This window comes from Gorilla gorilla, chromosome 8 (assembly GCF_029281585.2).
Source record: "Gorilla gorilla gorilla isolate KB3781 chromosome 8, NHGRI_mGorGor1-v2.1_pri, whole genome shotgun sequence".
NCBI lineage: Eukaryota > Metazoa > Chordata > Mammalia > Primates > Hominidae > Gorilla > Gorilla gorilla.
The window spans coordinates 138059686-138082264 of NC_073232.2; the positions used below are offsets into that span (position 1 = coordinate 138059686).

At 47.5% G+C, this 22579-nt stretch overlaps 1 protein-coding gene across 7 annotated transcripts in view; it reads right to left on the reverse strand.

Moving 5' to 3' along the window:
• Positions 1–22579, reverse strand: part of UROS (uroporphyrinogen III synthase) — a 46724-nt gene that overhangs the window by 11707 nt on the left and 12438 nt on the right. For 3 of the 7 annotated variants that reach the window (XR_010135308.1, XM_055353020.2, XM_019035079.4), the window contains exons 6-9: positions 19141–19215; positions 9793–9873; positions 7831–7916; positions 6585–6683 (exon numbers count right to left, since the gene is read on the reverse strand). Coding sequence is in view for 6 of the 7 variants with exons in the window: in XM_055353020.2 (XP_055208995.1) it covers positions 6585–6683; positions 7831–7916; positions 9793–9873; positions 19141–19215 (341 nt within the window). In the remaining variant the exon portion in view is untranslated. Of the gene's footprint in view, positions 1–288; positions 713–989; positions 1071–1091; positions 1236–6584; positions 6684–7830; positions 7917–9792; positions 9874–19140; positions 19216–22579 lie in introns of those variants that run through there. The other 4 variants (XM_063710578.1, XM_019035075.4, XM_019035077.4 and 1 more) reach the window with 3 other exon arrangements.

Genomic DNA, 22579 nt, shown 5'->3' on the forward strand with positions numbered 1-22579 from the left:
ACCGGCCTCTCCAGCCCCTCAGATCCCTGGGAGATCAGATGGTTTGACTGTCTAATGCTGCAGCTGCATCTTTGAGGGAAAGCAAGTCTCTCTATATTTGAACTACAGTTGTCCATGGCTCACAAGCAGGAACGTCACGGTCCTTTTTATAGAATGAATAAACCTACTTTATATAGAGCAAATTTTCTGATTCATAGCAGGTTTGTGGGTTATCAGAGGTGGGCATACCTGTCTCCTCCCTGAACACAGCTTTGCACTTAAAATGACACACAGCAACCATACACTCAGTAAGCACAGGTAGTCAGTGTGGTTTATTTGACTTCCTTCCTGCTGGGCACAGGAAGCTCTCACAGGGCTAGGGTTTAAGCTGGCTTCCACAGAGGGCAGTCACGTGCACGTGGGCCTGAGGCCAGCCCCAGGTCAGGTCCCGATCCCCGGTCCTCAGGTGCTTCCACTCAGGCTTCAGGCAGGAGTCTGACGGCAGCAGCTCCCGAGAGCCCTTGCCGATGCCCGGCTCCATCCAGAGCCAGCCCAGCCCAGGAAGGCTGCATGGGGCAAGCACTAGGTGGCTGACTCAGCAGCAGCCATGGGGCTGGAGAGCCTTCCTGATGCCAGTGGCCAGGGCTTGTGGCGTGGGGCTCTCTGCAGTGCAGCTTACAGGAAGGCCCTGGGCGGCCAGCGCGCGAGCCGTAGTGGGGCCGATGGCTGCAAACTATAAAGACAGAAGAGAAAACAGGGCTTCAGCACACCAGGAGGGGCTGGGGCAGCCGGCAGCTGGATGTGTGCAGGGGCTGTCAGCCAGCTTTGCGGTTGGACGTTACCGCTCATGTGACGTGTTTATAAAAATGACAACACTGCCCGATTCTAGCCCAGCTTCTGAGCGTGCAAAATACCTCTGCATCCACGCTCTCATCAGTCTGCCACCCTGAGCGACTGTCGCCAGGCTCAGGTGAGGGGCAGGGACTTGAAGGCCCCAGGCTGGTGCTCACCATCACGGCTGTGTCAGTGCAGTCCTTCCTCAGAGGCTCTAGCTGCAGACAGTTCTTCTTCGGGTGTTGGGGGCCCTGGGTCTGATCAAGGGGAGGATGGTGTGGCAGGGGCAGTGACTGAATCCCCAGGAAAGTAGAGCCATCAAGGTCAGGGCTCTGCGGCCACAGGGTTGAGATTTAAATCCCAGCTCCACAGGACAATGACCTTGGCCCGTGGCTCATCCTCTCTGGCCTCCATCTCCTCATCTGTCAAACCGAAACGATAACAGGACTCTTCACTGGGCTGCTTTGGGGATTAAATGAGGTGACAGGTGTGAACCACTTGGCCTGGCCCAGAGATAAGCTCAATGACCGTCATGGGCTGCTGCCTATGTTGTCGTGATACTTCCAATCAGCCAATCCGGGGCACTGGCCTCATCCACAGGACATCTCTCTCTGAACAAGCACCACAGGCTCAATGGTTCTGTGCAGAGCCTCGCCTGGGATGGAGCACTGCTTCTGTCCCGGCTCTGCCCCCTGCTAGCTGTTATTAGTGCAAGTCCCTTAGCCTCTCTGATCCTCACCTATAAAAGGGGCACAGTTACCCTGGCCTCAGAGGGATAGTGTGGGCGTTAAATGAGAGAAGGTCCTCATCCCCCACTCTCCTCTGCACTGAGACTGTGGACCCCAAACCTGTTTGGGAGCAAGTGAGCATCCAACACTGGCAGCCCCTGCCCAGCACTCCGCTTCATCCTCCCTCCCAGCGAGTGAGCAGCAGGCCAGGTGGTAGTGGAGATAACAAGCCACCTGTACCTCTGCATAACCTCGGATGCTGCGGGACTGAGGCTCCTTCCTCCGGCTGAGTCAGAACGAGGGGAGGGAGGCCACTGTCCTGCAGAGGCCCCGCTCCCACCCCGCCCACAGTACTGCCTTGCTAAGCACCCATTGCTTAGGAAACTCCCTGAGGAAAAAATAAAGTTGGACCCCTCCCTCACACAACACACAAAAATCAATTCAAAACAGATCAAATACCTAAGTTCAGAGCTAAAACTACACAACTCGTAGAAGGAAACATAGGAGTAAATCTTCAAAACACTGAATTAAAGCAACACTAAATTAATGGTTTCTTGGATACAACACCCGAAGCACAAGAAACAAAAGAAAAAAACAATAAATTGAACTTTATCAAAAAAGTAAAAAGACAACTCGCAGAATGGGAGAAAATTTTTACAAATCGTATGTCTGATAAAAAGTTTGTATTTAGAGGCCAGGCATGGTAGCTCACGCCTGTAATGCCAGCACTTTGGGAGGCCGAGGTGGGCAGATCGCCTGAGGTCAGGAGTTCGAGACCAGCCTGGCCAACATGGTGAAACCCCGTCTGTACTAAAAATACATATAGTAATCCCAGCTACTTGGGAGGCTGAGGCAGGAGAATTGCTTGAACCCGGGAGGCGGAGGTTGCAGTGAGCTGAGATCGTGCCACTGCACTCCAACCTGGGCAACGAGAGCAAAACTCCGTCTCAAAAAAAAAAAAATGTATTCAGAGGCCAGGCGCCGTGGCTCATGCCTGTAATACCAACACTTTGTCAGGCCAAGGTGGGCAGATCACCTGAGGTCAGGAGTTCAAGACCAGCCTGGCCAACATGGTGAAACCCCCATCTCTACTAAAAATACAAAAATTAGCCAGGCATGGTGGCGTGCACCTGTAATCCCAGCTACTCAGGAGGCTGAGGCAGGAGAATAACTTGAACCCCGGAGGCGGAGGTTGCAGTGAGCCGCAATTGTGTCACTGCACTCCAGCCTGGGCAACAGAGCGAGACACCATCTCAAAAAAAAAAAAAATTGTATTCAGAATAAGGAATTCTGGCAATTCAACAATAAAAAGACAAATAACCTGGGTTAAAAGTAGGCAAAGGATTTGAATAGATATCTCTTTAAAGAAGATATAAAAATGACTTACAAACACATAAAAAGATGCTCAACACTGTTAGTCATTAGGGAAATCGAAATCAAATACATGCTGAGAAACCACTTCAGACCCACAAGGATGGCCATAATCAGAGACAGAAAAATAAGGACATGGAGGATATGGAGAAACTGGAACCCTTACACATTGTTAGTGACAATGCAAAATGGCACAACCACTTTGGAAAATAGCAGTAATTCGACCAAACGTTAAAGTTACCTTCGATCTAGTAAATCTACTCCTAGATATATACCCAAGAGAAATGAAAATGTATGTCCACACAGAAAATTGTATTTGAATGTTCAGCATTATTTAATAGCCTGAAAGTGGAAAACAATCCAAATATCCATCAACTAGTGAATGGGTAAATAAAACGGTCCTCAGCATGTACTATTATTTGGCACTAAAAAGGGATGAAGTACTGGTACCTGCTACAGCATGGATGAACCTTGAAAACACTATGCTAGTGAAAAGAGTCAGTTACAAAAGACCACATACTGTATGATTCTATTAATATGAGACGTCCGGAATAGGTAAATCCACGGAGATGAAAAACAGTTGAGTGGTTGCCAAGGAGTGGGAGGAATAAGGGAATGAGGGGTGGCTGCGAATGGGTACCGGGTTTCTCTTTGGGGTGATGATATGTCCTGGAACTAGACAGTGGTGATGGTTGCACAAATCTGTGACTCTCATAAAAATCGTGTTAAAGTTTACATATTGGGCTGGGCATGGTGGCTCACATCTGTAATCCCTACATTTTGGGAGGCCAAGGTGGGAAGATTACTTGAGGCCAGGAGTTTGAGATCAGCCTAGGCAACATAGTGAGATCCCATCTCTAAAAAAATAAAAAAAAATTTTTTAAGTTTACATATTAAAATCATAAAAAGTAAATTTTATGGTTTGCGAATTACATCTCAATAAAGCTATTTAAAAGTTTGAAAAAAAAGAAACTCCCTGGGACTGGGAACCAGCAAATGGCAAACACGACTGTAGTCCTAGAGCAGGGGTATCAATAGTTTGGTGAAACGGCAGCTTTTTCACAGGAGCCTTTCACTCCTGCGTCAATGAATGCTCACACGATGCTGCCCCACAGAGCAGCAGTCTTCCCCAGGCCAGGCGAGGGGGCCCAGCATCAACGTTCTTTCTCCATCCCTGGCACAAACTGGACGTGAGTGCACCAGCCTGGCTTTGGGGGCAGCAGCCACGTTCACAGCCTGGCTCTGCCACTGTGGCTAGTGAGCACTAGGTGTGAAGATACCCACCTCACAGGCTACAACGGCATTTTGCTGTACACAGGAAATTCAGCTGCTGCCATTAGTGTGGTGGTGGTGATTACAAATCTGCTTACCTACTGCTTTGCAGTGACATCTCTGTGGCATTTATAGACAAGTGCGTGGTCTTCCCAAGTCAATGGATAAGTAGCAAGCTCAGGTCGGAAGTCACCCCCTTTGATCTTTTGTGGTACGCCTGCATGTTGTGCAATGCTGTACAAACAGTGGGCCCTACAGGGACTCCTGGGGAGGGAGGACAGTAGCAAATCTGAGGCTGAGCTGAGACAGAAAAGCCTAACTACCAACTCACGGGCTAGGACCGTGTCCTCTGTGAACCTTGAAAGCACCTCACTATCCAGCGCCAAGTCCCAGTGTCGAGGGACGACTCACACCCCACACACAGTGCCTTCGTGGCCCCCAAGCAGTCCACAGTCACTGTGAGCAAGGCCAGTTCTGTCACTTTCTCTTCCTCAGCAATGGCAGAGGTGTTAACTACTGGCAGGCAGGGTAATCAATCACTGTAGTAAGAGGCAAGGGGGCTACTGAGAGCTCCTCAGAGCGTCTGGAGGGCTGCAGAAATGGGTGTAACAGATGCAGGATAGGAACACGCACTCAGCCCCCAGCTGCCATGGGTGTGGACAATGCAGGCAGCAGTCTATTCAGAAAGGCCTGAGTTCTTGGTTCAGATGCTGAGTATCCATTTGTGCTTTTAAACATGCTCACTTTGAAAGAAGATAGAGTATAAATCTTTTGTTCTTCCTGTAGGCAAACACTAAGAAGCTTGGGGAAAACTGTGTTAGGCTTATACCACCAGGCATCTCACAGCATTGTGTGACTCGGGGGTGGGTGGGTGGGATGGAGGTGGGGACTCCTCCTACAGGCCCAGGAGAGAGGCAGCAGGGCACAGAGGGACAAGAACCAGAGCAGGACCAGCACCGTGACCCATCCTGACCTGCAATATGACGTAAGCGCTCGCTATGGACCAGTTGCCATGCTAAGCACTTTATGGGTCCTATCTCTTCAATTTTTCTTTTTCTTTCTTTTTTTCTTTTATGGGGCAGGTACGGAGTTTCACTCTTGTCACCCAGGCTGGAGTACCATGGCGTGATCTTGGCTCACTGCAACCTCAGTCTCCAGGGTTCAAGCGATTCTCCTGTCTCAGCCTCCCATGTAGCTGGGATTATAGGCGCATGCCACCATGCCCAGCTAATTTTTATATTTTTAGTAAAGACGGGGTTTTCATCATATTGGACAGGCTGGTCTGGAACACCTGACCTCAGGTGATCCGCCTGAGGCCTCCCAAAGTGCTGGGATTCCAGGTGGGAGCCACAGCGCCCGGCCTCTCTCTAATCTTTCTAACCACAAGATTCAGATATTGTTTTTCTTCCTCGGTGACCTGTGTGAGTCCTGGGCCTTCTAGGAACTCAAAACATGACTTTGGCAAGTTGTTTAACCTCTCTAGCCCTCAGTGTCCTCACCGGTAATGAGGAACACTGACCTCTTTTTCTGGATACCCACCACTGGACTGGTGTGAGAATTGTATCAGTTACTGCCCAGAAGTGCATCAACTGCTCAGCAGCTCCTGAGACCACGGCAAGGCATCACCATGGCTGACAATGTGGAATCAGTCTTCCCAGGTTCAATTGCAGCTCTTCCTTCTCAGCAGTGTGACCTACAGACAGGCCATATGACGTCTCTGAGCCCCGTGCTCCATCTTTAAAACTGGGAGAGCGGTGCATACTCCCCACATGAGATGCACCTGTGAGAAGGCAGGTGAAGCCTTTTGCTCTTCCTGACTGCAGTGAGTGGCAGTGTCTGTCCTTGGGCTCTGGGTCACATCCTGCACCCTCTCCTCAGTCCCTCTGGAGCCAGTTCAAGGGTGTTTCTATTACAGACACAAGAGTTGTGGTTATTTGTAGACTCATAATAAACACAGTCCCTAGTAAGTGAGAATGTAAACCCTTTAAAAGATATGAAAAAGGTGACTGCTTTTAGAATAGACAATAATGGCAAACATAAGATGGGGGAAAGGAAGGAAAGGATGTTAACACCTGTACCAAGCCCTGAGCTAATTCAGGACTTTACTCAAATTCCCTCAAGTAATTCTGAGACTCATCCTAAGCAGGGAAGACCATACACATGTCTATGAAAGCCACAGAGAGACAATTATCCCCATGCTGCAAGTGAGGAAACGGGCTGGGAGAAGGTGAGCAATCTGTGCAACAACCCAGCAGGAGGTAGAGCTGCCCTTCCAATTCTAAGGCACCTGCTAGGCCAGGGGTGTCTCACTTGACATTGAAGCCCTAGGATAATTTGTAAAGATTAAAAAAAAAAAAAAAACGAATCTGAAAAAGACCAAAAGCTCACTGAAAAACTTACCTTAATTTGATCGATATTGTCACCAGATAACTCCTGAATGTGCTTAAGACTGTATGTGAGGCCAGAGGGACTAAAAAACGTGATGCTGGCTGGAACCCCCTGTGGGGAAGAGAAAACAAGATCAGTCCTTGCCATGAGACTGAGGAGAGACAACATTCCTCCAGCTTCATCCGCATCAAGCCCTCAAGCCACAGGCCACCAAGGTGGTTTTAGCACAGGAGTGGTTCCCGGCTGATGCTGGCATCCTCTGCTCCAGTGAGGCAGGATTCTGGTAGGGAACTGTTGGAAAGAGCAGGCTGCCATCAGAAAGCTGGTGCTGCTCCTTGGTCGCTCTGCTGGCCCCCAGGTCTGTGTCTGCCTGGCCAGAGGACATGGGCATCCCGGAGCTCATGTGCCCAGCAGCCTAGACAATGCCTCTAGCTCCTGTGGTCATACGGCACTGATCACATGAGGCAGTGGTGTGAGGCAGTGCTGGCTCCCTGTCAGTGCTCCCTCCCTCTGGAAGCAGAGCAAGCAGACGAGCCTGCCTGGCCTTTCTGCATTTGGTTTGTCCTATCAGGCCCTCCCAATACCAGGCAAGACATTCAGAAGCTTGCCCTGGGAGAGGAAAGGGAGGTGTTTTACTGCATATAAATGCCGAAGACATCGAGGAACTCAAGCAAGAGCTATCCATTCTCCTGCCTGAGTCCTCCAACAGCCCCCACGGACTCCCAAATTCAATCCAGACTCCTTGGTGGCCACTGTCAGCTCTTCCCACTATGGGCTCAGCCTCCCTTTCCAGTGTCTGCCCCTCCAGCTCCACCAGCGCCCCCGTATGATGAATAGCAATGATAACATCAAGGCCACTATTTACCTCAGGGTTGTATGTATCTTCGATGCTGTACAAAAAGCTTTGCGTAAATTATCTCCTTTAACCCCTATAAAAACTTACCACTTCCTCAAAGTCACCACATTAATCTCTCCAAACAGGGAGGTTTCATAGACCACCTACTACAAGCACCTCTTACCGAAATCACTGATTTCAAACCAGCTTGCAATAGACATTTCATGAAACAACCACAAAATTGTTTCCATTCCTAATTCTAGAATCCCAGACCAACTATGTGACAGGAAAAGGCATGCAGGTGACAGCTGGGGACAGTGAAACCACATATAGAACCAACATCTGTCAGCTCGTGCCCTTCACCCTGTGCTTCCCCACCTGGGCACCCACCCTGCCAGAACTCTCCCCCAAAACGCCACGTACCTGCTGGGAATAGTAGCTGTTCAGGTTCCCTTGGATTCCTGGGTGTGCAATTGTCTGATACACAGTTATGCTTTCCATGGCAATCCCTGGGTACAATCAAAAGCAGGAAAGACTTTACCGCACTGGGCACACAATGGGGCCTCCACCACTTCACAGCACAGTTGGTGAAACCTCCCAGTACAGCACCACCCTCCTGGAACCAGCTGCTTGGAAGCTGAGAGGCCAGACTCAGCAGAGAGGCCCTGAACAGCTCTCTGCAGCCTGCTGAACGCTGTGGAGTGGTCCTGTGGAAGAGGAGGCTGAGACGGCAGAAAAAGAACAAAGGCCCAGAAACCAAAGCCTTCATTTGTACCCAGAATGCCTTTTGTTCCCAGGCTTATGTAGGTTTGTCCACACAAGGGTGTCCCTAGTCACTCCATGGATCCCACACAGACAGGTTGCATGACACCAGCAAGTGTAGGAAGGGCAGCTCTTGGGAGAGGCCTGGAGTCCAGATCCCCGGCTGCACTCCAGCTGTGCCTCCACATGGCCACGCGTCCCCTCTCTGGGCCTCAGTGTGTCCACTTGTACAAGAACTGATTAAGCCGTGGACTTTCCCACATTCCTCCCTGTGCCATTCAGCGAATCTGAATATTCCCAGGGGTTTTCAGGGCTGGTGATGAGGCGCCAGGCACTGAAGGGACTCACGCAATTTCAATCAGATATTGACTTATGAGGGGCAGCCAGATGGTAGGTGAAAAGTAGTGAAAACTCAGGCTTCTGAAAATAAAATGGGAAACTCTCTCAGAAGAAATGATAACTTCAGCATAAAACAGCAACCTATTGCCATTTCATATCCCTGAAAACTAAAGAAATAAACTGAAGTATCAAACCTCTGATTTATATATTATTTCTTTAAGGGTAACTGAGACCAAGCTTTCTCTTATTTTATCCTGGTATTTTCTTGTTCCCAAAAAGCTAATGATTTTGCTGATCTTATTACCTAATGTCCTCTGCCTTTATTCCTGGTAGCTTTAGAAGACAGATGATATGGGTAGAAGGGATACGATCTAGCTCCATTTTAATACGGGGGGAAAGTTACAAGGTCTAGGGTCATCCTGGGTCACACTGCTCATGTGGACTATTAGAGCTTCAAAACCCTGGGAGAGACAGTAACAGTCATAGTTCCATGAAGAGCTTGCCTTTGGAGAACAAGGTGTCATGCTACGTGATCTCTGAACACCTCTATGAGGCAGGTACCATGGTTATGTACAGATAACCATACTTCACAGATAAGGATACTGATGCACAGAGAGATTACATCACTTACCTTCATTCACATAGCTAATAAACAGCAAAAGGGAGAATTCAAATCTGTTTTTATCTCATCCGAAAGCTGGTACTCCAAACCACTGATAGACTTTGCTCCCAGACTAACTATGTGACAGCAAAAGGTGCGCAGGTGACAGCTAAGACATCTGCATCGAGGACGGCGGCATGCTTCAGAGGCAAGAACTGGTTTCTAGGTGCTGACAGTCTTGGGAGCCACGGCAGATGGAGCTGGAGGGGCAGGTGGAGCTTGTGTGGCTCGGCTGGAGGGTGCTGCATGCTATTATAAGATTGGCTACATTTGTAGACTTTCTTCTACATGTGGAACCAATTCTATGGTTTGTCACCTCAGTTATCTGCCCAGGGGCCACCTCCACATCTCGATCTCCTGTCCTCTTGGTGAAGGACTGGAGACACACTGTGTGCTCCTAGCTTGAGCTAACAAGCTGAGAAGAGTGGATCCAAAGAAAGGAAAGTGCAGACTGCACGTCCACTCTTCCCATGAGCATGGTCTCTGCGTCTCTTGGCCTGGCTTATCCAACCCAGCCCTGCTCTCCCTTGTGTGCTCTCTGCAGGGCCACCCACTTCTATCACTGCAAAGGCTCCTGGTGGATCCCAAAGTGGTAAGGGATGCAGTCAAAGCATTCTACTCACCTTTGTCCTTGAGCGCTTTTGGCAGGATTTCTCTTTTGAGGTTTCCACAGGGAAATAGAAGAGGCAGTGCTGAGGACTCCCCTGTGAATAAATAACCAGGCTTTGTGAAAACTCAGGGCCAGTGCCCTGTGCACAGGGGAATGGGGAGGGGCAGCTTTAGGAAGGGGGAAGCAGCCCTGGGCTCCAGGCCTGGCTCTGCTTCTAGGACTCAGTTTCAGCATCTGTAAACAGGAAGAGCACCTGCTACCTTGCTGAACTTGAAGGGTTGTTATATGAAGATCATAAGAGGTAATGTGTGTGGAGGTGCTCAGAAAATGAACATCCACACAAACAAGTTAGCCACATTCTTTTAACTCCCTCTGATCCTGAAGTGACTCCCTAGCCTGCAGTCACTATTTAGAAGGCAGACTTTGCACCTTAACTAAGTCAGGAAGGTAAAGATCAGGCCTGGTGCTGACTGGCACTGGGGCAAACATTTTCTACCTTTAAAGAGGCTCCAGATGAGCCAGGGCTCATCCTCAGGAGGCAGCTGGTAAGCAGCAGCCAGGAGTGGCTCTGCAGCCACCCTCAACAAAGACAAGCTGACTGCCCACTCCTCTTCTAGCCACACCAACAGCCACTAGGCCAAGTGCCAAAAGGCGAATGCACAGGCCTTAGAGAGAGAAGCCTGCTAAGAACGGCCTGCCTCTCCTTTCACCACAACCTCTGCTCCCAGCATCTCCACTCCGGGAAGACTTAAGGGCATTTTCAGCCCTTAACTCTTTGCAGAATAGTGAGGACAGCATAGGATTTGAATGCCAATTTGCAACAATACTGTCCAAAAAAGCTGATGAGTTGTCAAATGCCAGAATCTTCCCCAAATGTGAAAACACAGCATTTTAGTAGAACCAGCCATTTCCCCCCACATCCATGCGTAAGACATAAGAAATTTTAATGGGCGTTATTCATACACATTGTATATTTTCTCACATCCTTATGATCTCTCTGATCACATCTTCTCTGGTGACTACAATGAGAGGAAGGAGCAAAACAACCCCTTTCCATCCAGTACCACCTCTAGCAAGCAGCAGCCAAACAACAGGAATAACTGCAGGCCACTTGATTTCAAGTGTATAAAGGCTACATACTGGTGAATGTTTTCTTTAAACTGCTCTGTAAATATCAGTACCAACATAAAAGAAAATAATGAATTGGGAGATTGTTAAATTCGTTAATAGATGCCTGCTGATTTCTCTCTTCCAGTGTGAGGAAATGTTTTCATGCTCTGCATCCCTAGAGACATATTTTCAAAGCCATGTTCAGAGGCAATTTTCTTCCCTGTTTCTGTGTGTCTATGTGTGTGTTGGGGAATGCAGGGTGGAAGATGTTAGGAGCCAAAGCTCTTCCTGGGGATCCAGTAAGAAAACTACAGTCCAGTTTTTCAGCAAGCCCAGCCCCACAGGTGTGCAAGGGCCTTGGAAAGATTCAGGAATCTTCCCTTGGCAGCACCTCTTGTGAGGGTCCAGTGGAGTCCTGAGTTGCTCATTCTTATCTCTGACTCACAAGGTTGGGCTGAAGGGGTACGCGGCTCCCTGAGGGCAGCTGCTTGTCTCTCTCTCTCCAGCACCTGTGCCTTGCAGAGAGCTTGGCTCTGCAGGCACACAGGGCCCACAAATGTCCAACCAGCTCAGCTGACTTCACTGAAAAGGCACCACCCTGTCAGCAGAAAGCAGAAAACTGAAAATGTCCTGGCTGAGTCCTCCTTTGCTGGTGAGGAGAGATCTACAACTACATTTCCTGAAAACTAACCCACTTCAAAAAGCCAAAGACAAAGGAGTTATTCCCTTTTGGAATATGCTTAATGCCTGGGGATTTATCTTCAGCCCCAACAGGCCAATGGGATGGTTAAGGCTGACACAAAAATAGTGAACTGTGGAGCTCAAAGGCTCTGCTCTCCGTTTGTTTAACAGGAAGGAGGCCTGGAATTCTGGGCTGTCCGGGCTGATGATGAGTAACAACACTGAAAATCCTAACACAGTATTATTATTACGCAGCTCAGGAGGGGGCTTGATAAAGTCACTGTAGGCAATTAAGAAAATGATGATAGAAGCAGGAGGCAGACAAATGCCTAGGCAGATAGGGAAGGGTCCCCGGTGAGACCTCACCTTCAAGTCCAGAACAGCCTGAAGTCTGAAAGACCAGATTGCTGGTCCCGGATGAAACCAGCGACCCAGGGGCAGAACGTCTGCCCGTTTGTCTGCCCTTTCCCAATTGATTCTTTCTGAATAATGCCTTTTAACCAATCAAATGTTGCCTTTTCCGATACTACCTATGGTTTACCTGGGCATCCTCATGTCCGTGCTGGGGGAAAGGGGCGGAGCCACTAGGATTCGCACCTTACGCAGGGGAGGAGCCTGGCCTCATCAGCTCATGTGTGGTACCCCTGGTATTCAATAATGAGGGAGAAACCTGCTTGGAGAATCCCTCTCTTTGTTGAGAGCTTTTCTTTCTTTCTTTTTTTTTTTTTTTTTTTTTTGCGACGGAGTCTCACTCTTTCACCCAGGCTGGAGTGCAGTGGCGCAATCTCAGCTCACTACAACCTCTGCCTCCTGGGCTCATGCAATTCTCCTGCCTCAGCCTCCTGAGTAGCTGGGATTACAGATGCGGCCACCAAGCCCAGGTAATTTTTGTATTTTTAGTAGAGATGGGGTTTCACCATGTTGGCCAGAACTCCTGACCTGGTCTCAAACTCCTGACCTCAGGTGATCCACCTGCCTCAGCCTCCCCAAGTGCTGGGATTACAGGAGTGAGCCACTGCGCCCAGCCGAGAGCTTTCCTTTCACTTAATAAGTTCTGCCCTTCTCACCCTTCAATGTGTCCACATGCCTAATTTTTCCTGGTCATGAGACAAGAACCCAGATTTAGCTGAATTAAGGAGCAAAAAGTCCTGCATCAATGACACTGACTTTTTAAAATGTCATCTTACTGAAGGACGTGCACACATCTGTAGAACAGTAACAACTTCCAAGTTAACAATGACTTCCCCCTCTCGGGCACTGCCATGAGAATCAGTTCGAGCAGACAGTGGGCGCCTGAGTGCTGATAATAAGGATGAGGAGGCTGATCGGAGGAATGGAAGAAAAGCCCAGTAAGTCTGCCAGGCTGCAGAGACTTTCCCAATCCAGGAGGACATTTCAAATAAACTGCAGTGCAATCTTTCTGCCCACACAGTTTCTCTCTCTTTTCAAAAGTTATACTGTATTCTGCCTTTTACCATTTAGTGTGTAATTACTTTCCCATTAGAGGAGATATCTGGGAAAGAAGGAGAATCTATCAGAACAATGAGTTATCAGATTAAATGGATTAATAGCTTTAAGCACTTACAATAGTGCCTGTCACAAAGTAGTAAGTGTTAACTAAAATAAATAGGCATAGCTATGAATCGGCCTGTTTACTACAAGCATTAGAGGTAGATTTTTAGCTTTTAAAATCAGGCATCAAAGTTTACTGAGAAAGAAAAATCATTAATGCCTTGGTAAAGCCAAGGTGAAGGTCCTTATTAGCAGTCAACATGGATTTTTATTTGGATATTCTAATTGCAAATGGAAGATTTATTAGGACCCATAGATGTGCTGGTAATAAATTAGAGGAAATGGCAGAAGCTTTGCAAAGAATGCAGACCAGTATTCTCCCAGATAAGGTCAGAATATGTTAATATCTATCCAACCAAGCCTTGAGTCAGTTAACTGAAACACCAATGTGATCACTCAGAAGTGACATTGATCTCTTCTGTCTTGTGTTTGCAAAGCAGGGACACCAGCCTGATGGTTCTGGGTCTTCTAATGAACAACGACTCAGAGGTTCACTTCTGTCTCCTTACAAACAAACTGTGGGTACAGCTCAATGTCTTCACTGAAAACAGGCAGGAGCCACCTATTCTATTAAAGAGCTAATTGTCAGCCACTCATAGAAATAATTACTATTCTTTGTAGATCTTAATCCCACAAGCAATGTCAAGATCTAGCATTTACATTTATTTCTACATTTTTAAAAGAAGGGCTTTGATACCATTTATGTGGTGATGATGACTCTCTAGAAACAACATTAGAAACAAAAAGCCTGGAGCCAGACAAGACCCATCTGCATCCTGTACCAGGAGCCCCTGGAGCGAACCCTCCACACTGATGTGTGGCTCCATGACCTGAGAAGCGATCCCATGCGGCTGGGGCCACATGGCACGGGGCCCAACCAGTGCTCTCTGATCCGGAAAGCTGGAACAACTGTCTGTGGCTTCCCTGCAGCTATTTCAACACCTGGCTGAATAAAAGAGAGTCACTGCCTGTCTAGGCTGCTGTTAAAGAAAATGACCCCCAGCAATCCAGTCTGGAACATTCCACAGAAAACAACACGTTGGCCATCAGGCCTTTTCCTTTCAGTTGCTTAGCCTCAGATGCTCTTTGAATTGGCCTCCAGAGGGCTTCTCGACACTGGTGCATGGAGAGGCCTCTTCCGAGAACACCATGTGGCACAAGTGGCCAGAGAAGGACAGGGCCAACCGTCTTTACTAGCAGCAAATGGTGAACACTTTCTACCACAGATTACAGTCTCCTGAACTGTATGTTTTTAGCTTGAAAATGTCTCACAGTGCTGGCTCACGAAACATTCTAGAGAAAGCCTAGCAGTATCTCTTTATGTACAGCCCAGGTAGGGAGGGTAGGTCTGAGATGGCACGAACTCCCAGCGGTGCAGACTGAGGCATCTGTGCGAGGCCCTGTGCGCTCCTGGAGATGAGCTGAGGTCAGGAGGTCCCAGTAGCCCCTTTCCCTTGGGGCTCAGGCTGGCCTCACCCTCAGGGGCTTTCCCCACCGCCTTGCCACCAAGGATGCAGCTAAACCCCAGATATTACTCCAATGATTCATCAGCATAAGGGCATGTCCAAACCCACTTTCTTCACTTCAAAAGATTCCTTTGACTTCTTCACCTGATGGAAGAGAAACGAGCATATTTTGGACTTGGACTAAGTATCTTTTAGAAGCACACAGAGCAGGGGAGACAGGAAGAGCTTTGCAGTCAGCCAGTCCTAGGCCTGAGCCCCAGCCTAGCACTATTAGCTCTGTTCCTATGGACAAGTTTTCCCTCTCTGAGCTCAGTTTCTTCATGAGCAAAAGCAGGTCTAGTAATCATTCCCATGTCACAGCTCAGTACCACAATATGTCAGACAATCAAAGGCATGCACAAAATGCCAATGTATGTCAGACTCGTAACGGGCCCTCAAACTCCCTTATAGCATTTCTGTTATGCCCCTAGAGCCTCCAGGACCCCGTGGAAGCTGCCTGCCAGCAAGCCCTGGAGCACACTGAGCTGTGGGAAGATGGCTCCCTTCAAGGCAAGACCTGCCACAGCACCCCAGGCCCTGCTCTTAGACTGCGATGCCTCTGTAGGTTTTAAAGAATGCTCTTTTTACTTAAGGGATAAATTTCAGAGACACTCCTAAAAAGTCCCAGAAACAAGAGAACTGGGTCCTAATCCAGTGACTGCCTTTTGGGCCCAATCCTGGCTGTACCTAGTGATGCCCGCTAAGAGGGAGCAGGCAGTGTTGTGTTCCCGTCTAGGCCTGGGGAGGACCAATCTAGCCTGAGTCTGACCCGCAGGAGCTGATGTAAGGCCCCGTGCCTCAGGGCTCCGGTCAACTCTCAGAGGCTACTCAGTGCTCCCCAGCTTGCCACCCACTGCCCCTGCCATGCTGTACTCTCCAGGAAAACCCTCTCCTTCCACGTCTCTGCTCAGTGGCTCCCTCTGAGTGGGAGGGCTTGGCCATGGCTACTGCCTGAGGGAGGGCCTGCCCTTCTCTGTGGAGAGGAGGCCATGCCTTTTGTACAGACTTTCCTGAAGACCTCTGCCTTCTTTTGGACACCCTGACATGACACTGTGATATAAGAGGAAATATTTCGTTTTCCTCCCTGTTCCAGGCACAGAGCTTCTGAAACTCTTGGAACTTCCCATTAGAGGTGAGAGGAGCATCTTTTGTTATTCATGATAAACCCCTTTTAACCATACTGGAGTTTATGCTAATGAGGTGACTGGTGGTGGCCCCTAGAAAGCTTCAGGATGGGGGCTGAAGGCCACACAGAGGATCACAACCATGTGATCAAAGGGTTGGAGATGGAGCTAGTCACCAGGGGTCAATGACTTAATCAATGGTGCCTACATAATGGAACCTCCATAAAACCCCTCAACTATGAGTTTATAGAGCTTCTGGGTTGGTGAACACATCCATGTGCCAGGAGGGTGGCGCACCCCAACTCCATGGGGGAAGAAGCTCCTGTGTACTCAGGACCCTTCCAGACCTCTTCATCTGGCTGTTTATCTGTGTCCTTTTTATCTCCTTTATAAAAATCAGTACACATAAGTGTTTCCCTGAGTTCTGTGAGCCATTCTAGCAAATTACTGAACCTGAGTAGGGAGTCGTGGGAACTCCTGACTTGTAGCCAACTTGGACAGAGGTCCCTCAGCATCCAATACTTGTATCTAAAGTGGGGGACAGTTTGCTAAGACTGAGCCCTTAAAGTTGTGGGGTCTGGGTTAATTCTGGGTAATGTCAAAATTAAGTTGTAGGACACCCAGCTGTTATCTGGAGCATTGGAGAATTGGTCATTGATATGAGGAAAAACCCCACCTATTTGGTATCCTGAGTGTTTTACAGGTAGAAACAGATATCTTAATAGCAGGCCCACCATACAAAAACTGTTCATACCTCTTCTGGTGACTTAATCCACCCTGCCTTATCACGGTTACTGATGTCTATGTTCCCCACCCTACCCCACTTCCAGCCCCAGCTAGGCTGGGAACTTCCAGAAGACAGGAATGGAGTTAAACTCCTCTTCAGTCCCAACGCCCTGCAAAGGGCCTGGCACACAGGTGCTCCTGGGTAAACATCTGCCGAACCATATTGAACTGACTTGTTCTCCTGTGATGTGGGAAGCAATATGGGGGGTGGGGCAAGAGAGGCGTCAGTCAATGCATTAATACCTGAAAGCCGTGTCCGAGCCGATGAATGCACATCCACTGAACTAAGGAGGGCACAGGCTCAGGATTGCCAAGTGGCTGAAACACTCTGGGACTACAGCTTATTCATCTGAGTGGCCAGAAAAGGCCCGTGTAGTTCCTTTAAACTGGAGGCTCCTTAAGCCTCTGCCCACCAGAGTCAAACACAGAGTCAAGCACACTTACGTCTTCATCCCTGCAGGAGCCCCAGTCACTGTAAATCAGAGTGGATGGAGGTGCTTGGCCAGCATCTCCTTGAGAGCAGTTCGGCATGGAGCAGATGCCAGTCAGGCCTCTGAATGTGACAGGCCATGGGATGAGCAGTGGCCTTGCTGTGCTGAGTGTGAGTTCCAGCCTGCCACTTCATAGCTTGTGACCTTGGACAAGATCTGGGCCTTGGTCCCCCAAGAGTCTCTACAGCAGCACAGTCAGAAAGAACTTTTGGTGATGATGGGAATGTTCTGTGTGGTCCAATTTGGTGCCACTGGCCACAGTGACAAGTGAGCTTGTGAAATGTGCCCAGTGTGACTGAAGAACTAAATTTTCAATTGTATTTAATTTCAATTAATTTACATTTACATTTAAATAGCCATATGTGGCTAGTGGCTACTGTACTGGACAGCACAGCTTGCAGTGGACATGATTCTGACTTCATGGGGTGATGGTGAAGATTAAATGACATCATACAGGCCACGTGTCTATGTACCTGAAACACGCTGGGCACTCAGTAAATGCTAGTCTTCAACGTTAACACCGAGCATATAGTGACTCAGGAAAGGTACAAAGAAGTTATTTTTAAAAGAAATTAGAAAAGAGAAAAAAGGAGAATTGGAGAACTTGGAAAGGATCCACTGAGCCCAGCAGTATCTCTGCTGTTCCCTGACTGCTCACTGCCACCCCCAACCCAGACGACTCTGTCAGGGGCCTAATTAAGCTCCAGGGATCCTCAGACCACAGTGTAGAAAAAGATGCAGGACTTTCTCTAGAACAAGCTCCCAGTAACACAAAGAAAAATAGAAGCTAGAGAACCTTCAGGCAACAGCAATGACTTACGGCAGGAAGACTTGTAAGTAATGCCTTATAAGACGTTAGTGTACAAGTTTGCACGTCAAGAAAGGCCAACATCACCTTTAGGAGTATTTTTTTTTAATAACATAAATACTTTGTTTTACCAGAAACAAAACCATCTATCACTGTTTCAGAAGCCATAAAGAGACTTATTTAAGGTATACTCTCTCCCTATACCACTCATCCTGATCTCACCACCCAAGGGCCAAGGCATATACCCCTCTCCTGGGACCACCTTAGAGGAAACTCTCAGCTGTCAGCAGTTCATCTGACCCTGGCCTCCCAGCTCAGCAGACACTCAAGCAATTTTAGAAAGGGGTCAGAAAACTCTAGCCTGGGGTCAAAGCCAAGCCCATTGTTTGTTTATTTCCTATGGCTGCTTTCATGCTTCTGTTGCAGAGATTAGTAGTTCTGACAGACCATTTGCCTGCAAAGCCTAAAATATCCTTAACAGATGAAGTTTGCCAGCTCATGATCTCTAGGAAAGCCTGGATTTCCTCCTCTTCAGCAATCTAAGATAAGATAGTTCTACTTCATGCTCTCATGGGGGTGTATGATCTTACACCTACAGCAGGGGAGTCAAATGACAAGGGTGTAAGAGCTTGCGGTTGTACTGGACATTCAGGGAAGAGAGAGGAAGAGAGATGCACCTTAGAGGTGGGGCTGCCCTACAAGTAGACGGTCAGCCTTCCCATCCCTCTTGCTCCAAGAATTTTTGCCTATGTATCTTCTGAAGCCTACAATTCCATAATTAGTTTAAGACTAAGTCCCATTTAAATGCTAACACCCCTAGAACAAGTGCCACTTTAAATCCAAGTCCACAGGCAGCCCAATGATGAGTCAGTTCTTTACCTGGGAGCAAGCTGGGAGAGGGAATTCAGAGACAGAAGTAGCTCCTGAGAAGGGAAAGGACAGTCCTCAGGAAGGGGAGAGCACCCACTCACACCTCCTGCCTCTGCTCTCTTTGGAATCCCTCAAGTGATCTCTCCTCTGTTTTCATCTCCCAAATGTTTTATTTTGTGTTATGTTCAAGTCAAGTTCTTTGGTACAGGGGGTAGAAGGAAGTGGGCTAAACCTCACAAAGTATAGACATACACAAATACAAATAGGCTATGCTCCCAGAGTGGGTTATACGATGCTCACCAATCAATCTCACCACCAAGAATGCACTGAGGAAATATTCTTTTCCCTAGGTAGTGGTTGTAAGGTCAACAAAAAATAAATGGGCTTCATTTGGAGTGATGTTTTTCTACTTACTGGAACAAATATATTCTGCAAGCTTTTCTGCATTTCCACAGGCTGCTCCTTCTGTATCCAGGCCAATTTTACTCACTGGAAAACAACAAAGAAATGTATTTCTTAACACGGTTATCGAAGTCCTTTTGTTCCAGCATTATTTTTTAACGTGCAAATACACAGGTATGCAGTTTACAAATCACATAGAGGATGTCTTTTCTTGAAAGCCACTGAGGGAAGATCGCAAGTGTCTGTTCAGACGAGAAAGCATCAGGTCCTGGTACCTGCACCCCAGTTGTGTAGGCTGGGTAAGTAAGGCCTTAACTAGCTTCCCTGAGCCCCACATAGCTCATCTACAAGAGGGGGAAACACCAACCACATGGAACTGTTTTAAGGATCGTGTCAGATAATAAGAGCAAACTGCTTGCCATCTAGGAGGTGCTCAACAAAGACTGTTTTCTCTTCAGTCAGGAAGGAGATGATGCGCATTTGGTACTTTTTGCAGGAATCGGCATTACAGAGCCTTCATTTTTTTCGGAGGATGTGGCCAGACCACATCCAGAAAGGTGTTATGGCTTGACATGGCCAGACTAAAATGGAAGGAAGGGGAGGAAAGGTTTCATAATAATCTGCTAACAGGGACCCACAGCGCTACAAATACCAGTCATTTAGGATGAGGGGCTGTACCAGCACTTTTGTGAGACCCCTATTCATGAACCAAGTAAGAAGCTAACAGACTCAGGCTCCCCCTGCACTTTTCCAGACAGCACTTGGCCACTCCACAAAGCGTGCTGATGAAGGGAGGCCCCAGGGACTGGCTCAGTCAACACTGCTACCTGCTCACAGGAATGCGGAATGCCTCTGAGGAAGGAAGTGCTGTGGGCTTTCCACTTAGGAGTCACACAGAGGCCGGTTAGTAACAAATGGCAGCTTTAATAAAAACACCAGCAGCTTTTAACGTATGGATCATTAAAAACATACTGAATCAAAGAAAAATAAAGCTGTAACTCAGTTCAGGAACTAAGCCCTTGCTTATGCTACAGTGGCAACCGAGGCTGGACCTCCTGTCTGAGCTTAGAAGAGCTAAACACATCAAAAACAAAAGTAAACAAAAAAACCTGTAAAAATCCCACAGGAACTGAACTGAGACATAAGAACTTAGCAGTGACGCTGGTAATCAATATTGACATAAATATGCATTTTTCCCAAGTAATGAAACAATAATAACCATAACCAGAACATTAACTCTCATATATAGCTTTGCTGATCACAAAGTAAGCACTTGCTCATTTGATCCTCACACCACAACCCTGTGAACAAAACAATTACTACTGTACTTGAGAGAGAAGGAAGCTATTAAGCAGTGGCCAGCTCTATTTGTGAGGGCAGAGACTGGGGCTACCTGGTCCACCCCACAGTCCACAGATGGCTCTCAAGAAATGTTTGGGGAATGCATATTTGGTCTAAGGTCTCAGTCCCTGCATGTGGCAAGACTGACTCTGCTTCAAGTCAGTACATTTCAACCAACACTCCGGCTGGGCAAGCCCATCTTAAGGGCCCTGCCCAGGTAAAAGCTGACAGTGAAACTTCAAATTGTCTCCAACTGTGTTAAATAAACCTGCCAGAGAGTATTTTTTACATTTGAGAGGTTAAGACACTGACTGCCACAGTTAAAGGGACTATAAGAATGTACTACCAAGTTTGGCTAATTTTTGTTATTTCTGGTAGAGAAGAGATTTCACCATGCTGCCCAGGCTGGTACAAACAGTCTTTCTGTGTTATGAATTCCAAGTTGTTAATTGCTAAGCTATCTTCTGTGACATCACTGGTCTGGGTTTACAAGGCCAAGCAACAGTGCCTACTAAATGGCGCCCAGGTCCAACCTTGCAATCAGATGGGAAAGTTGGGGCACCTGACCTTTGGGCAGCCAAATGGAAGGCTTTCCTAGGATATGGCTGGCTGAGTTGCAAGGTATCAAACCACAAGCCAACCATCTTTGCTTCTTCAATAAAAATTAAAATGTTATTAAAATATGCATATATTATTGAACCAAATAATGTTCTCAGGAGATTTTATGTAGACCAAGTACAGTAAGTCCTCACTTAATGTCAACAATAGATTCTTGGAAATTGCCACTGTAAGTGAAACAACATACAGCAGGTCCTTGAATAACATCGTTTCATTCAACATGTTTTCATTACAACATTGATAAGGAAAAAAAAATTTGTTTCATTATATATCATTTCACTTGAAGTGGCAGTTTCCAAGAACCTATCAACAATGTTAAGTGAGGACTTTCTGTATAATGTTACATAGCATGTACTTTTGAAAAAAAATTTATTTTCAAATAAATAGAGACAGGGTTTCACCATGTTGCCCAGGCTGATCTTGAACTCTTAAGTTCAAGTGATCTGCCTGCTTCTGCCTCCCAAAGTGTTAGGATTACAGGTGTGAGCCACTGCACCCAGCCAGCATGTACTTTTTGCCATCTATTATTAATCAATAATACCTGTAAAATTATGTCAGCGTGCAACATTTATAAAGAAATACTGGCATCTTCTCTCACTGGACTTCCACACCGAAATCCCTTGCTGTTCACTGGACCCTTGTTTTCATTTCTACTTCAAGAAAAATGTCTACCTTGTCTTCTCTTTGCTTCAAATGTCCAACTTTCCTAACCTGATTCCCAGGCTCTAGGGAGCCAGGGGTGGCTCTTGACTAGAGGGCTTGTGGGCAGTGGAAAGTGGCTCCTAATGATCCCTGTGATCCATGCCCCTGTGTCATCCCTCCGCTTGAGTGTGGGCTGGACTTACTTGATTCAAGCCAAAAGAAATGGCAGAAGAAATGGATGCCACTTCCAAGATTAGGTTATAAAAAGACTGTGGCTTCAGTGGTAGGTGCTCTCTTTCGCTCTCTCTTGGATTGCCTTGCGACAGGGGACGCCAGCTACCATGTCTTAGGTAGCCCTCTCGAGAGGCCCCTGTGAGTGAGCTGGGAAGCAGATCTTCTGAGGCCCACTGACAGCTATGTGAGTGATTTTGGAAGCAGACCCTCCCCCAAGTCAAGCCTCAAGATGTCTGTAGCCCTGACCACCAGCTTCACCATGGCCTGGTTACAGAGAACCTCACTAAATCATGCCCAGATTCTGGCCCACAGAAACATTGAGATGATAAATGCCTGTTTCTAGCTAGTAAGTTTTGGGGTAATTTAGGGGTAATTTGTTACGCAGCAAAGATAATACATTGGGCCTGGTCTCCTCCCAGCTGTTGGTGCTCAACTTCTGATAACTCTCCAGGCTCCTGCTGAGATTCTAGTTGAACAGAAACCTCAGAGAGTTCAAGCAGTGCCTCGTCCCTGTACCTACTCAAAAGAGCTCCTTTGTACATTATTATATCTGAAAAGGTGAGCTAAAATAGAATGTTCAAAGTTGGGTGATTGACTTTCACGTCAAGGAAAAATG